This window comes from Corvus moneduloides, chromosome 3, assembly GCF_009650955.1.
Source record: "Corvus moneduloides isolate bCorMon1 chromosome 3, bCorMon1.pri, whole genome shotgun sequence".
Lineage (NCBI taxonomy): Eukaryota > Metazoa > Chordata > Aves > Passeriformes > Corvidae > Corvus > Corvus moneduloides.
In genome coordinates, this window is record NC_045478.1 from 101,782,112 (window position 1) to 101,799,792 (window position 17,681).

Below are 17,681 nucleotides of genomic sequence, written 5' to 3' on the forward strand. Positions count from 1 at the left end.
CAAAGGCCTCAGATTTAACCAGGGAATGAGAAAGGATTGATAATTAGCATGGTCATTTTTTAAGTTTCAGAAAGAGCTGGCTGAAGTCCCTGAGGGCTGTTCGAGGAGACCTTTGAAATCTGGAGCCAGACAGTGAGTGAATCTTTCAGTAGGGTGAATAGTATGTAAGAATTTGGAAGCAACAAGCAGCTGCCTATGCAGACCTTGGGAATCTGATCATTCCAGTGTAGAGAGTTAGGCTGGAGTTCCCTGCAGTTTCTTCTAGTTCAGAAAAAGTTATCCTAAATGACAGTTTTCAGCCATGGTGTGCATAGCTGAACTTATCTCTGCTCTCATGTTAACCAGCATAAGCACATAATTTACCCCTGGATCTCATTGTTCAGGCTTATTTACTTTGAGCTTACAAGTACAAGTCAGGTTATTTCCATTATTTGTAAAAGGGCCCTGAAGTTCCAATGGAAATCATGGATAATGACTGATAAGTAAGAGAAAGAGCAGTGAGCCTGCCAAGATGTTGTAATACAGAAGAACATCACATGAGTCTGAAATGACAGAGAAGGGAAGGGAAGGAAGGAAGTTATCAGGGGGCCAACAGCATCTGGAGGTAGGAGATCAGACAGTCCAGAATGGATGGAGAGGAAAAACAGATTAATAGCAGGTTTTCACAAGATAATGCCATATTTACTGCTATTCAGTGACTGCAGAGCCCACACTGACAGCAGTGCCCATTTCAAGTTCCAGGGCAATGCAGGAGACAGGATAGATATTTTTTAAATGGCCATATGACTCTGTTTGGAAAGTTCATCAACTTGTTTAAAGAAACTGTAAGTCACCAAAAATATTTCCAGAGAGCTGGTGACCATAATTCTCAAACCCAGCTATCAAATGCTCCTCTTGTTGCTGAAGCTTGGCCTCTGATGGGTGCCCAGGGTTTTCTTGGCTGCAGCAGATGTATGTCATTGATGCATCAGCCTGTGTATCATCACTGCTGAACCACATTCAGGGCTTTTTTTTGTTTGCTTGCTGAGGAGGTGGTGAATTTATTAGCCAAAACTATTCCACTGTAAATTATACTTAATTGTAATTTTCCTATTCTTCTGCATCTGATTGTGGTGGCAGTAGAAGACTAGAAGTAGTTATTGGCTGGAACACCAAATCTTAAATGAACTAAGCAAGTTGCTGTTCTGGAGCTGTAGTTACTTGAAAGAACCAGTGTATCTTCATGTCAAATTTTTTCCTTTTAGCCCTGTAATGAGTCATGAAGACAGGCTGTTCTGGCGTCTGGTGTCAGTGGTTATTGTCTAGAATACATACACTAATGTGTTGATTCAGTTATCCCCTGCTTTAGCTGCCTAAATATATGAGCGGGGGAGTAGGTGAAGGAAACTTTGAGCAAAATAATTATGTTTCTTTTAACAGAGTCTTGGGGTTAGGAGTTTTCTTGGTTTTATTTTTGAACCAGTTCAGTTACACTGATGCTGAGTGCTGCTGCTCTGCTCATGTCAGCTTCTGATATGCCCCATTCCTTAAAGAAGTCATGTTTCTGCTAATTTTTCAAACATTCTGCTTTATTTGTTATCATGAATTATGTAGTGTTCTCAGTGTACTTTACAGTTTATAAAATACAGACGAGGATAATCCTTATCCTTATTTTTACACTCAGAACTGTGTGATAGTTTCTTGAGGGTATAAACATCTGTGCCTATAAATAAACAGTTTCATCCTCCAGTATTTTAATGAAGATTTCAGCTACTTGATACTTAAATTTTTTAAAAATATATCTGTTAATGCTTTCCAGTTAGTCTGAAAAATAAGCATAGCAAGTGACAGAAGTAATTTAGAAATCAGTATTTTCTGGAAACTCCTCATTCTTCTGAAACCAGTTTGTGACAAAACTAAAATTTTTCACTGCTGAATGCTCTGGTCATGGTGATTTGGGATATGCTTTCAAGATAACATCATGGGTCAGCCTCCTCTAATGGATGAAGACGAGCAGAGACAAGTCCCTGCTGGCCAAGCAGAGGTTCTCCCCCAGAAGACTGAGCAGAACAAAGAGTAGATTTCAACAGGATTTGTAAAATACCAGAAATCTGGCAGGCCTGATGAGGGTGGCATGTGAGTGCTGTCATCACCAAGATCCCCAGCTGGGCTTCCTAAACATATGGAGCTGTACAAACAAGAGCAATGCTTTGTTTGCATCTGGCTTCTTCATGAGCCATTTCCTGCAATTAACTGCTTTATTCATTTGTTCATGTGTATGTTTCACCTTGATCTGCTGGCAGTAACTGCATGTATGTGATATCTAGAGACCCTTCATGGGTATTTGTAAGATACTTTTTTTCCCCAGGTGTTTTCAAGAAGCCTCAGAATTGAAAAAAGGTATATGAGGGGTAGGTTAGGAGTAGGCATAGAAAATGGTAGGTAGAAGGCAGTGTGCGAGACACTTGGTCGAGGGAAGATTAACAAGATTTTTGGTTGTTTGTTTTCCTGTGGAAGGGAGGAATCAGGTACAAAAATGGGGTAGAAAAAACCTGAAATTGTTCTTAGAATTTAGAGCATTGCTACTGAATGAAAATGACTCTGCATACTGGTCTAGAAGTTTGGTGGATCACCTTTTGGTAACACTTCTCCCTGTTCAGCTCATCCTGATGGCATGTGGTCATATGCATTTGTTCCCTGTGTAATCACTTACTGAAACAGCAGCACTACATTATCACTCTGAGGGAAGCAAGACCAAGTAAGCAGCTATCCCTGGGCAGGCATCCCCACATCCAGAACCTGGGTTTGTTGGCTTTGAGCTCTCTCTGGGGCACATGTGAAGGTGTGCATGCTCACACCCGCACGAGCGCAGCCGTCGTGCATCAGCAGCTGCTTGTGCGTGCAGGTGCTGGGATGCGTCGCTCCTCAGTGAGGGAGGTGGGGCTGCCTGTGTGGAAACTCTGTCTCCTGCTCATGCAAATGATGGGATGTGTGTCTCTGCATGCAGTGGGTGATGCACAGGATTCCCCCACCGGAAAACCCTAGCCTTCCACGTCATGGCCTGTAGTCAGACCAAACTCCTTCTACCTCTTTATGAGGGAGTGTTTGGGTAAGCTGCCAGAAGGAAATAAGAAAGGATTAAAGGGGAAGTTTAACTCAGTTGACTTTCTCTTCTGTGGATTTTCTTTTCCCCCCCTTGCCTTCTGTTAATATTTTTAGTGCACTGAAAACTTGTGCACAAAGGCTTTCGTTTAGCTCCTGCAGGTACAAGCTGTGCAGCAGCAGTTCTGATAGCAGCGTTTGATGTGGTTGTGATGGGCCAAGCATGAAGGTGAGGTGGTGTTTATAGGTAAGGCAAGGCAATGTTTATAGGTGAAGGTAGTATCTCTTCTAAGACCAATCAGTGTGGTTGGAAGAAGTAGACAAGCTCAAGCACAAAAGCTGCAAGGCACAGAAAAGGCTTTTATTCTTTTTTGAAACTAAATTAGTTGATCTAGTAGGAAGAAAGGATTGGAAACACTGAAAGAGAAGCTTTGCATTGAGGATACAGGCTTGAGGGTGTATTGGAAGTAAAAGGTTTGTTGCTGATGGGAAAGGTTAAAACCAGAAATGCAGGGCAAAGTAAAAAGAAGTGAACCAAAGGGGGGAAATGGCAGAGAGAACCTAAAATGCTTATTTCATGTAGTAATTTCTGGAAGACTCATTTTAAGAATATATTGTAGCTGCAAAAATTTCTGAGAGATTCCTACAAAAAGGCCGCTTTGTTTACCACTGTATAGAGTGCAATTGCTTCAGTGTGGATGGAAATAGAATGCAGTGTAGGAAAAAAAATCAGATTATTTTGTGGAAGAAAATGGACTCTGAGGATCCAGCCTAAGATTTTCTCTTCCATTAGCTTTCCACACTTGCAACAATGTAAGAGAAAAAGCAGGGAAGATGGAAATGGTGAGGCTAGAAGATCATTCTTCCTTACAAGTACTCAGGTTGTTGAGATCATTCATCACCCTCACACTATAAAGATACTTAACCCAAGAGAAGGAGATTGAAGTTAATTTCACTAAATGTGACGCTCATCTCACTTAACAGCCTTTTGCTTAAGAACTGCCAGTGCCTGTTTAACCCATGATGTCAATTGTGGAAATTATCTCATACTTAGTTTGTGACTTTTTACCTCATTATTCATAATTTTCTTCCTGAACATGCTGCATAAACAACATGGAGAGAAACTTTACTTTCAGATATTGTAGGTACCACAGGATGGATGATATCCAGCTCTTTCAATCCACAGCATCCATCCTGTCCCATAGTGCCATACAGTTCTGAAACCTGCCAACACTTTCCTTGTCGTTCAGCTCAACAGTGAGGATGGATTTTCCTTGTACCATTGGATATGTGCAGTGATGATTTCTGGTACTTTTACAAATGCCTTTCATTCCAGGTACACGCTGCCAGCCCTTGACTGTGTCTTTTGGTAGCAAATGAGGTAAAGACTGGGATAAATACATGTTATTTTTGATACCAAGGCGCTGCTGTGAATTCAGAATATGTCTAAGACCAATTATAGTTAACATCAGGAGATTGCTTTTGGCACATCACTTACTTTTAGTCCTTACATCACTGCCAAAACTGAGGTATGCAGTTTCTGGAGTCTTTGGAAAGATATGACTGTGCAGAAAGGAAGACAAATGAGCCAAGTTCTTGTGTCCCATTTGCCTCACACATCCCCCCCCCCAGCCCCAACACATCTTTGCAGAATGACAGCTGCATTACATCCTCAGAAACACTTGACCTGATAAAGACCAAAGGGAAGGCAAAGTTATATTTGTACTTCTCTGGGACTTTCCCAGCATCGATTACTGATTCTCTCATCCCTCTGGCACTTCTGAGCAATGGTAGTCCCCTTGCTGCTGCCAGACTCTCTGTAAACAGTTGTTCAGACACTTTGTTTGAAGGTTACCTCATAAAAAGGAGTCCCAATGTTCACTGTTTGAGTGCCCTTAGTTTCTACTGGGGAACTCAGCATCGCCTACTAGGGGCCCTTAGTAATCTTCTGGACTTGAACCAACATCTTCTCACAGCTTTTTGCTAAATGTGTTGATCAGAAAGAAGACAAGGAGCTTGTCGTGTTGCTGTTCTTTTCATATGACAAATGTTACTGTAGGAGACACGGTGTTGGCCTTTGAGAGATCCAGAATTGCCTTGCAATAAATAGGGAGAATCTACATGCTGACTCCACATGCTGGACAGAATCTGAGCTTTCCAAGCCTGTTTAATTACAAAAAGCCTGATTTTATCATGATGACATAGTTTCACACCTCTTTTGAAATATTTTTCTTTACATGTATTATGCGTTTTCATGATTTTATTACAGCAGTGCTTGCTAGATGTCAGGTTGTTCTGGGCTGAGAAAATAGGAGGAAACAATGAGGTGTTGTCAGTTACTCATTTGGAGATGGACTTGGATGCTTAAAGAAAGGAAAAACCCAAAACAATATATGAAGTTGCACAGCTGGCATGCCAAAAGTTACAAAGTGATGTTATTGTGTGGTATCTTGATTGGAGTTGACTTAATGTTGCATGGCATTCCAGATCCTTGCATCACAAAACTATCAGCAGAGTAATAACCAGAAAACCAGACACCTGTTAACAGCCAAAAGTCCCAATTTTTTTTTGTCCTAGAGTTAGGCTAAATAATAGCAGGCTATGCTTGTATGTGGGAAGGCACTCACTGAATTGTTTGCCTGGGAGGAAGACTGTGGGCACTTGAAATTCTAGTCATGCAGGGCCTGGGTTTCTTTCTACAGGTATTTTTTATTGCTTGGTCAGTAGAAGCTTTGCTGAAGCGTTCAACACAAATACAAATACAGCTGGCATCAAAGTCTGGATGGAAGCAGCCTCACCTGTTGTACAAATCTCTGTGTGGCCATCAGTTTAATGTGTGATTAGTACCTGTAGTGAGAGGGAAGGCTGGAAGCGGGAATAAGGCAATACCATACAGGTTAGTTATAGGGGAGCAGTGTGGTATCTTTGGTGTACAGACTACACTGTACAGCCTGGACTTTGGCATCTTATGCTTTAGCCAGTGTAAGTATTACTGAAGAAGGTCAAATAGCTGCTTCTGATGATTACTGTGATGTCTTGACCCCTTGTATTACAGGATAAGTTTTCAGGGCAGTTCTTTTTGTGTGGTTTCTCTCATGAGAAATATTTCTATATGTGACGGTGTGTTTTGACTCGGAGCACAAGCTGATTTCATTAGGGTGTTTGTATATGGTTCTTCTCCTTACACACCTTAAGAAGATTCTTTCTGAAAATGTGCATGAATGTTCATCTGCTGCACAGAGGTTTCAGCTGTAATAGTTTTTTGTGCTATTTTGTAATGTTAGTGGTCCATTTTAAAAGCAACCAGGTAAATATTAACCTGTAGGCAATCTTATTTGTTGTTTCTTGCAGGTTTTAAAATCTAAAGAATTATCATCACCAGGACAGCGCTATATTGACAGCAAAGTAGTTAAAACAAGAGCTGAAGGAGAATGGTTGTCTTTTGATGTCACTGAGGCTGTACACGAGTGGCTCCATCACAGAGGTGACAAAAAGTGCTCTTTGCCTTCCCTCCTGCCCCACCTGCTCCTCCATTAACTCAGGAGTATTTCGGAGTCATTCCACACGTAAAAACCAACTCCACTCACTTTTATGTTTTGCAGACAGGAATCTTGGATTTAAGATAAGCTTACATTGTCCGTGCTGTACCTTCGTGCCTTCCAATAATTATATCATCCCAAATAAAAGTGAGGAGCTTGAAGCAAGATTTGCAGGTAATGATAGAAAAAACTCCCAACTTTTAAAAACGTTGTGGCACCCACTAATTGAGGAAGGAAACAAAATCTGTTTCTGCCTCCTAAAAGGCGTTCAGCTGATGAAAACTTGCTCATTTGAGAATCATGATTCTCAGCTGGTAGGAAATGGTACTAGAGACACAAAGGGTAGAACTATATCACCTGAACAATTCTATAATCAGATGTCATAAATAAGCTGTCTCATTCCACGCATGCAGCTTCGATTCTTTAAGAGTCTCTGTTACAGTTTGCAGCATGCACACAGGATATACACACAATTTTGGATTTAGTGAAGACTGTTGCACAGTTTGCCGTCCACTACTGGATAGTAGTGAGACAATAGCTCAGTAGTTTCAAAATAAACCCTTTGTTCTCCATCATAGTACTGTAATGAGTCAGACTTATTAGGAAAGATTGGAATGAGTGGGCATTAAAAAATAAAAAACTGTGTAGTGAGGGTTATGGATATATGTGTTCTTTATGGACATCAGGCAAGGTGATATGGAGTAAATATATCAAGGACATATAAGTTCTCTTGTGTTTTTAAGTCATTAAACTTCCAGTTTTACAAAGGGAAATTATATTTAATTGACTGTACTATAGTTACCATCCACCAGTACATATGAATCTATAACTATATTATTATATGTATTATATACAATTTTAACCTAAATTCTGTTAATGAAGTTCTCATTTATTGAAGTGTATCATGATTTGGTTCACTTGTGGTTCGAGTATTTGGCTATATTCCTTGTCAAGCATTAAGTTTTTCTAACCATTGTTTCACTGCTTTGGAATTTTTTCCTGTAAGTAAATACATGTACTGTACATATGATTAAAGCCATTGTGTGCATTTAAAAAAAACTGTTAGTATGATGTTTGATCACTGTAATTGCATATGTTAAAAAAAGAATAGTGTATATTTTACTGTTTAGATAGTTGTATCAGGTTGGGGAGGGTGATTTTCTAAAGGGTCCTAACAAAAGGCATAACACAACTCCTATAAAAGGCCAGTGTCTTGAGTCTCTTGCCTGTGCTATTGCCAAGATAAGAAGCTAGTAAGGCAGTTAGTGTTCAAAGAGAATACAAAATGTGAGGCCATGGATTGACATTTCAAGAAGAAATACTTTGATCAGTGTCTTTGCCATGCCCATCTAAAGGAAGAGGCTAGAATAGCTGATTTTCTGGGGAAAATTAGGAGATTTAAATAAACTGGCAATGAAAGAGAATTTACAAGTGTTAGAAAAGAGTGACTGTGATGGAGAAAACTAATGGGATAGAAATAAGAGTGGGAGATGAAGATGAAGTATCCAGAGCAGCTTTAAGTGTGTTAAGAGGTTTTAAACGGTAGGTAGCTGTTAAAAGTTGGGAAAACTGCTCTAACTGAAGCAGCAAAAGAATCACTGCTTAGGGCATTGGAAACTAAGCAGTGCAGATGCAGTGACTGAAATTACCTTTCTGTTACTAATTTAAACCTTTCTAGTGAATGTGCTGAAATGCCATTAAACAGCTGTGAATGTGGGAGGGCTGATAGAATAGATAACATGAGAACTGTGAATGTCTTAGGCATGTTGGGTTGAAATTTGCCCCCACTTCCCCAGTAAACATGCCCAGCTGACACCATCATGGCCCAGTTTCTGAGAGATTTTTTTTAAGAGATGGTTTATTTAATTTGTGAAGAAAAAGCAACACAATGTTTATCACCAAAATGTATTTTTTGAAGGTATTGATGACTACACATATTCCAGTGGTGATGTGAAAGCTTTAAAGTCCAATAGGAAAAAATACAGTGGGAAGACCCCACATCTTCTGCTAATGTTGTTACCCTCCTACAGACTTGAGTCGCAACAGCCCAGTCGGCGGAAGAAGCGTGCTCTAGATGCTGCCTATTGTTTTAGGTAACTATGCCTCCACATCCAATACTCTTACACAGTCCTGCCAGCCTGAGAGGTGTCATGCAGTTGTTTATCATGTTTCTTTACAGTTGGCATTTATACAGAACACAGACCCTCATTCTCAGACCCAGGGGGTCTGTGTGCAGCAGGTCTCTGCCTGGCGGTCTCCAATCCCACAGAGACAGGGACAGATTGCTGTGACCTTCGACAGCAGAAGCTCAGTTCCATCTGGGATGATTCCCAGATGCATTAGCCCCATAGTTAGAGCCAAATTAACACCTTCACTTTGCTCACCTACTCAGAGTCTCCTCTGTAGGACCTGGAGAAAAACACTTGACTAATCCTCCAGGGAAGCCGTTAGCTTTGTATGAGCAAGTCCTGCCATGTCTAAGCATCCAGTTTCAGTTACAGCACAAGCTACAATTTATTGGATTTAGTTGAGAACTTTTGTGACTCAGACTTGCCTGCCTGTAAAGGATCATTCAGGGAGCAAGCAACTGGATTATCTTTATTCCCTATGTTGTCTTTGTTATGACCGATGTGTTTGTATTTTGTTTCCCAGGAATGTGCAGGATAATTGCTGTCTGCGTCCACTTTATATTGACTTCAAGAGGGATCTTGGCTGGAAATGGATTCATGAACCTAAAGGATACCATGCTAATTTCTGTGCAGGAGCCTGCCCCTATTTATGGAGCTCAGATACTCAGCACAGCAGAGTAAGTAATGGATTCACTCATTTTCAGCAACTGCAGGTTGAGCTATGTTTCTGGGACTGATATCAGCACCAATGCCCAAAGTCAGTCTCAAACTCTTAAGGATGAAATGTGGGCCTATAGAGGAAGTCACACATGGCCTCAGGCTAGTATTGAGGCAGGAGAAATGTACTGACCCCAGAGATTTCCCTTTTTTTTGTGTGTTCATTGATATGAACACATGGTTGGATTGAATTCTTTTTGTGAGCATGTAGCTTTTGGAAGTGGCCTGGAAAAGGCTTTCATTGTAGAGCATGAGTGGAAGATGGCACAATGAGTTTGGTCAGCAAAGGCACTGAGGGAGGCACTTTCAGAGTAACAAAAGGGCTGTGTGGTACCACCTGGTCATCACCTACTTTTATGACCTGCCATTTCAAGGTTAGCACCTGCAATGCTGAACTTCATGGAAATATACTGATAAATGTCCTTTTTTTACTTCAAAAGATATATTCTTTCTTACACTTTGAAAATTTATATGTGAAGGAGGGACTTTGTGTCTGGGGCGTTGAAGAACCAAGTCATAGTTGTCTGAGATGGGACTTCTTATTTTAGGGATTAGATGTGATATTTTAGCCAACTGCCTTAGGATGAGTAGTATTCTGCTGTGAAGTGCTAATTTCCTCTCAACTATCAATAAGGATGTCTAGACAGTAAATGCAAGAGACAGACATTTGCATCATAGTTGTCATAAAGTAAGAATTTCACCCTCAGGTCCATATTAAGAATGATGTCTCCCCTTTTTCAAGCCTCCCTTAAAATACCAGATCAATGTCAGCCAGCAGGGAAAACTCTTCTGTGTCCAAGGGACAGCTTGAGTTCCTTTTGGTTGGTGAAACCACGATACCATGTTCTTCCTGAGCTTACAGACCCCTTTGTAGCTGTCACTGGCTGTGGCATTGTACTGTTAGCAATGTCAGCAGGCAGAGGTATAAATAAGGTGAGTATGTTTCTGTGCTGGTGTGGAGTAACAGTGTACGCGTTTTGGAACAGCACTTGTTTTTAAAGGAAAGAGGAAGAGTAACTGTCATGGTCACAAATATGTGGTTTGGATAAATGCCCAAGGAGCCAGAAGTTGCCTAATAAAGTAGTTAGTGTTGCTGTCCTGAACAGATCTTCTGTCTCTCTAAGCTGCAAATGTTGTGTGGAAGTTCTAGGAAAAGGTCACTTGGTGTTTGGCTAAGGCATTAATGGCATCTGCAGGAGCACCTATGCATCATCAGTGGCTAACCCTACATACTTCCCTTGCAGAGAACCATGCATAGGAATCCAAGGTGGCATTGGTGATAACTTCTCTGCAGCTGGTTCTCACCAGGAGTACCTGCACCTTGAGTCCTGGTGCTTGCAGGGTGGCATTAATGGACTTAATTAACATAGCCAGAGGGTAAAAGAAGGGGAGTGCCTATTCTGAAGAGGTCCCTTTTCTCTTTGGTCCCTTGTAAATCCAAAATCCTGTAAACAGGAAATGACAACCTGAAGAAACAGATAAAAAGCTTTCCATTTGCTCTGTATTCATAAATAAAATGTGCCTGTTGATTCAAATGGCAACAGTTTAGAGGCAGATTCCAGGTATGTACCAGCTTTGAGGTTTAAGACTGTATAGACAAAACCTTAGGAAATTCAGGCATATTGTGAATGCCAGACTGAAGAGGAAAAGCATAAAAAACCCCTAAAATCCAGGAATCTTCATACTGCTTTCAATGGGCATTCTCTCAGGTGCTGTGGGAGGAAGTGATGCAGAAAGCAGTTTGTTTGTTAGAGGTAGCTGCTTTAATCTGTCTATTTTTGTTTCTCCTCCTAGGTACTCAGCTTGTATAACACCATAAATCCAGAAGCTTCTGCCTCTCCATGCTGTGTGTCCCAGGATTTGGAACCCCTCACCATCCTCTATTACATTGGAAAAACACCCAAAATCGAACAGCTGTCCAACATGATTGTAAAGTCTTGCAAGTGCAGCTAGAGGATATCCCTGAAACAGCATGACGTGTGTTTATTAAAAAAAACAAAAATAACCAAGGAAAAAAAGAAAGAGAGAGCGGGAAGGAAAGAAAGAAAAATAAAAACCCAGGTTCATCAGTGTTAAAAGAAAAAAAAAAGAAGAAAAAAAAAGCGGTACTAGTCTGAACTGTTTGAAAGTTTGTTTTGTTTTTTCTTTTTAAACTGGCATCTGAAGCAAAACATTGAAGGCTTTTTCCTACATTTCACCTACACATAGTGTGAGATAGACAAGAAGCAAAGTTAAAGAAAAAAGAAACCTTTTAAAAAATAAACACTGGAAGAAATTTGTTAGTGTTACTATGTGAAAGGAAAAAAACAGGAAAATCCCATGAAGTGGAGTTGCTGTATGTGTCCCATGCCTTACTTGATCTCTCTGTATTGTTACGCAATAAGCATCCTACCCATTCCTCTTAGCTGTAGAGTTAACAGTGCGTTATTTATTTGTGTGTAAAAACTATCAAATGAACATTTCTGTATCGCCATTGGAAAAACGAAAACGAAAGCCAATGTGGACAAAGTGGAGACCAAATAAGCTGCCAGAAATACATATAAAGCCTAAAGGAACACAAGCTCAAAAGAATCAGAAAAGTAATGGTTAGTTTAGTTCGATTAAAATAGAAATCAGTTATTACATTATTGACAAACTCTGCCTTTAAAATACCTTATTTTTCATGCCAGCTGCCTAGAGAGACTTCTTGTAAGGTCTCAAATCCTTGTTTTAAATACTGAATAATTTACTAATAAAGGACACTCTGTTTCAGTCTCAAAGACAAGTCTATAAGATTTTTTTTTTTTTTACTGTAAATGATTTAAAATTTCAGTTTAGTAAACCAGTGAAATATTTAACATGTACTGGTCTAATCTTCAGACCTTAATATGTTGCTGTATAGCTATGCTATGGGATTTTTTTGTTCTTTTGGTATATGTAACCATACCTAGAGCATTACAATAGGTGGGTAGTAGAAGCCAGCTTAATTGGAAACATATCTGTAGATCTCTATTTGTAAACTATTAAAAAATTACGTACTTTATGCGTAATGTGTAAATTTTCACCATATTTTTGTACTCTGTAATACTGTCAGCTCTCATGACTTTGAATTTGAATTTGGGGCTCTTTTTGATCACTCAGAATCATGTGTTTCCCTCTAGCTGGCCAGTATGAGTAGAGTCCCTATATTTTGACTTGCACTACAAATACATGTTTTATAATAATTGCTATACATGTGCTTTGTATATTGTTCATCATTATGACATAAGCTACCTGACTCCATTTGTTTTTCTGTTTTATAAAAAGGGATGGATTAAAGCAATCTCTCCCCCCCCCCCCCCCCATCCCCTCCTTCTCCAGTTGTCCCCATTTATAACACTTGGATCGCGATGCGGTTCGGATTTCTGGGCCTTCCGATTTTCTTTTCGGCTGTAGACATTCAAACAGATGGGCAGGGAGCAAGGTGTTGAGTGAAGAGATGTCCCAGCCTGGCTGAGGCAAGGCAAACCCTTGAAGAGAATGACATTCACCACTGTGCAGGAGGCTGTAGGGAGCGTCTGCCGCGCCATGCCCCGCACGGGGCAGGAGCGGGATCGGAGCGCACTCGGATGTGTCGGCCTGGCACGCGGGAACCCGGTCCTGCAGCTCCTCTGTGGGGCTGCTCCTGCTCCTGCTGCAGCTCACAGAGGTTTGCCTTTGACTTCTGCAGTGGCTCAGCAGGCCCCTTTAGGCTGTTGGGGTGTGTGTAAGGATTGGCAGGATCAGACCCTTGAGTTTTTGCAAGTTTACCAATTCTTTTCTCAATTGAGTTCGTGTTAAAGCTTCTTTTAAAAAAACAAGGAGCATGGGGGTCCTAAAGTTTTGTTGCTGTTGTTATACGTTTTCATATTATAGAGGGAGTAAAAAGAAAAAAATCACATCACATACTTCATTTAAAAAAAAGCCCCAACCTAAATTAAAAAAAAAAAAAAATCATGAAGAAGCAACAATCATTTCTTTTCACATGATGGATGCTTCTGCAGAGCAAAGCTGGAAACCTGCAATACAAGCATTCTGCTTGGATGAGAAGGACATTTTCTGCCATTGTCCTGAGCGGTGTTGGGAGAACACTCCTGAGCTTGGTGTTGTCAGCTCCAGTTTTAAGAAGTGCAGTTTCTTTGGCTTCAGCAGAATGCTGACGCAAAACTGAGGTGCCGTGGTGGCTCGCACCTGCAGCTTCTCAGGGCTTCTGTGGAGCCTGTGCTTACTGCCTAGATGGGAGCATAGCCCTAGAGATGATCTAATCCCACCCACTGGCTCAGCTCAGAGGAGGAGGTATGTTAGACTTCTGATGTATTTAGTGAGCTGAGGGGACCAGGTGAAAAATCTGTCCTGCTAACACTTGCTTGAGCCAGACTTAACTCCAGTGAGAAGATGCACTGAACTCAGCGAAACTCCTCAGGGTAATACATACTCTGGATTTTGCTGTATAATGACAGCGAAATTAGTTTTATCAGGCTCAGTATGAGAGCTGTATTTTTGTTGGATGGGAGAGAAGACAAGGGTGAGCACATTTTACAAAACTTAAAAATGTTTTTGCAGTTCTCTGATATAGGAATGCAGCTCAAAACCAGTTTTGAAAAAGTGGAATAGGAGATAGCATAGTTGTCCAACTATACTCACTGTGCCCCGGATGCAGCTGAAAATTTGGACTTGGATTTGGAGTTTTTCTCTAAGCATAAAACACTACTTCTGTAAGTCATGCCCCAAGATTGATTTTTTTTTGTAAACTTCTAGTGTTCCTCAAAATGCACTGATAATATTTTAAATTCTCTATTATAACGCTCCTACAATTTTTTTTTTTCTTGTTCATTAGGCATGTATTTCCCTTCAACTACCAAGGGTGTTAGGCCAGATCCTACAATATGCAGAACTCATGGGTGAAATTCCCCTCTACAGAGTGGGGTAAAGTGAGTCCTAAGCACCGCTCAGGTCTGATGTAAGAACCCCTCAAATGATCTTTAGATGGGTCTGCAACAGGTCAAGTGCTTTGTGCTACAGGGCCTTACTTTGGCGAGGTGATTGCCACTGTCTGAGCAAAGTACCTGAGAACTGACGGGAAATGTTCAGCATCTTGAAAGATCAGACCCAAGGGGCTGACTGGGGCTGAGGGGGAATCACAGCACTTAGCTGGGTGGGGTAGGACAGCACTTCTTATGTGTTTAGCATTAATACAACTGTATGGTTGGCATGGTTTAAAGGAGAAAAAAAAAAGAACTTAAAGGACAGCTGTGTTGTACTTTGGTGATTGATTACTCTGTATTTTAACACATTGTATGTCTGTTTTTGTGGTGCTCTAGTGGTAAATAAATTATTTCAATTATATGCTGGTGTTGCTTTCATATGACAGCGTTGTTCTGGCACAGGCAATTCCTCAGCTCTGGAATGTTAAAGTCTTTGCAGTTTAATTCCTGTGAAGCCTGATTTGGTGTGGGATTTTGGCATGTGTGACCTTGATGTGGTCCAGCACAGGCTGAGGTGAAGAACATCCATCCAGGGTGAGGGTGGATCACATCTGCTGTGGGAATTGCTCTCTCCTCAGCCACTGTAGTGGATGTCTTGGTCTGTAGACAAGAAGGAGCTTCTGGTTACCTGCTCTGGGCAGCAGCGCTGTCCCCTGTGTGTGCAGGACAGGGACTGCCCCGGGCAGGAGCTCTGTCCTTCACTAGAACCATCCTGTCAGGCTGGTTACTGCTGGCACCAGTTTTTGGGGCTGTCCTCTCTGGTCGAGGATCTCAAATTAGTTTCTTCCTCATTTCTGTAGTGCTGTGGGAGGTGAGAAGGTGTTCTGTGTGATGTGTTTTCTGATGCCTGTACACTGTGATCCCACACCACCGCATCCCAGGAGAGCACAGTGAGACTGTTGGGTCTGTGTGTTGTACAGAGCAGCCCACAATGAGATGAGATGGGTGAGAGGCAATGAACACAAGTTGGAACATGACAAATTCTGGCTTCATAAAAGGAAAATATTTTTGCAGTAGAGGTGGCCAAGCCATGGAATGGGTTGTCCAGAGAGGCCATGACATCTCTATCCTTGGAGATGCTTGAAACTGGGCAAGGTTGCAGCCTGCTCCTCCGACTGTGCCTGCTCTGAGCAGGAGGTTGGGCTGGAGACCTCATAGACCCCTGCCCACCCCCATGTATCTACAAACAGTTGTGGTCCAACACAACCACTGTTTTTGTCATGGGCTGAAGGAGCTCAAGAAGCACTGGTGCTCAACTGCCTCAGTTGTATCAGTTTACCAGGAGCAGCCATGTGGCACATGGAAACGGTTTTTTCGACAGAAAATAGGATTCCCTAGTTTGTTGTCTATTTCTATGCACTCTGCAATATGCAATTGCATTATCTAAGCAAATAAGAATTAAGGAGCTTGGAATTGCAGCTTTTCTTTATCAGGCTCTTAAATAAATAAAACTGATGGGAGAAAGGACTACAGGATTGAATCATTCCTTTTAAAGTTGATAAAATTATATATGAAAATGCTTCCAGACCAGGGACTGATGAGGAGACTGGGGACTGCTCTTCCTGGTGCCTTCTCTGGCATCTAAGGAGTGCATAGCATTTCTTGGCATGAATGAAAGAGCATGTTTATGCCAGATTGTTTAGGGTTATTGTGATAAATAATAACAAATGGACTCTGTGGTCTGTCAATATGTTTAAGAATGTAAGTTGGGATGAGCATTAAAAAGAGGGGCGATTTCACCACAGTTATGCTCCAGCCTTAATTGATTTCAGTGAGTTTATACAGGCTTAAAAACTATGGCCCTTCAAAATTTTCCAGATGCCAATTTTTATTCTATCTATTTTTAGCTACCCAGCTATGTTCTTTGACATGAATGTAATCTGCCAGCCTCCTTCTTACCCAAAGAAGCCCTCACACTGCCTTGAGGTGAGAATACTTTGCAGCCCTGTCTGCTGTATTCATGAAATCACTGAAGAACAGGAGGGTTTGAGGGGGAATGCTGATTGGACATTCTAGATGAGAAAGTGGTCATGGTGTCTGTAACTAAAGAGGAACAAAGTGGAGGGAACACAGTGTGCTAAAAGACACTTTATAGCATGGGGCTGAAAAGATGGAAGATCTCCCATGATAATGAGATTTATGCAGAGTATTTTGATGCTGGTCTTGTCTTCCTTTTGTTAACACAGCCTCTCCAGACTGTATCAGTGAAGCCCTTGCTCTGCTTGAATCAAACTGTGATTAATAAATGTGGAATATTCAATATAGGAAAAAACCCAAACCATGTAAATGTCTTGAAAACCATTTTTTAGGCCAAAATCTGCCTCTTAGTTCAGACAGAACAGATTCTATGAGGAGCCATGAGTTCTGGAAGAAAATAAACCAAGAGGTTATGTAATTATATGTGGTTATAAAGTAGATGTGAAGTAATGTAGTTGGCTTGTCAGTGGGTATGGGTGTAACAGTAATTTCTTCATCTGTATAAAAATAAAATTAAATGGAACAGAAAGCTGATGAGAACTTCCAATCAAATTTGATATGCTCATTTAATGAAGTAACTTGCTGGAATCTAATACACAACCCCTGGGGTATAAACCTTTCTCCAACCATATGGTGGTCCAAGAAACAAGTATTTCCTATAAATGGTGTGTTTTAGTGCCAAACCAAGATGATGGCAGGAGGAAGGGTCAGTGATCATGGATCTTTGGGTCTCAGCACTTGTTTGCACATACTATAGGCATACTATATATTTGCACATATATTTGCATACTATAGGCAGGTCCTGATTTAATGATTCACAAACTCATTCCAGAAATATTTGCTACAAGAAAGGGAACAAGGAAGACAAAAATGGCAAATGGGGACCAGAGTCTCTTTGTGTTCAGTGAAGTGCACCATGAGCTCTCACATACCATTTGATCCAGCTAATTAGAGATGGATGCAACCAAAATGTTAACATGAGAGTACACATTTTACTAAAGTCAAAAATCAAGTGGTTGGGACTCTGAAGTAGTGTTCAAACCTGAACCAATTTATGAAATTCAGTTAGGTTCAATCTCTGCAACTGGTTTGTAACCAAACCTTAATCACCCAAGCTGTTGCTGGGGCTTGTAAGGCTTTGCGTTTAATATGTCCAAAGTTCTTGCACCTGAGCTGCTCTGAGCGTGCCAGATGCAATTCTCACAGCCAAGTCTTCTGTTTTTTCTCCCGAGCACAAAGGCACATAAATATAATTG

At 41.0% G+C, this 17,681-nt stretch overlaps 1 protein-coding gene across 1 annotated transcript in view; it reads left to right on the plus strand.

The window, feature by feature from the left end:
• Positions 1 to 14,809, plus strand: part of TGFB2 (transforming growth factor beta 2) — a 61,039-nt gene extending 46,230 nt beyond the window's left edge. Inside the window, exons 3-7 of the mRNA XM_032103012.1 lie at positions 6,433 to 6,565; positions 6,684 to 6,794; positions 8,539 to 8,713; positions 9,273 to 9,426; positions 11,261 to 14,809. Coding sequence (XP_031958903.1) covers positions 6,433 to 6,565; positions 6,684 to 6,794; positions 8,539 to 8,713; positions 9,273 to 9,426; positions 11,261 to 11,419 — 732 coding nt within the window. The 3' untranslated portion in view covers positions 11,420 to 14,809. The remainder of the gene's footprint in view (positions 1 to 6,432; positions 6,566 to 6,683; positions 6,795 to 8,538; positions 8,714 to 9,272; positions 9,427 to 11,260) is intronic.
• The last annotated feature ends 2,872 nt before the right edge of the window (positions 14,810 to 17,681 follow it).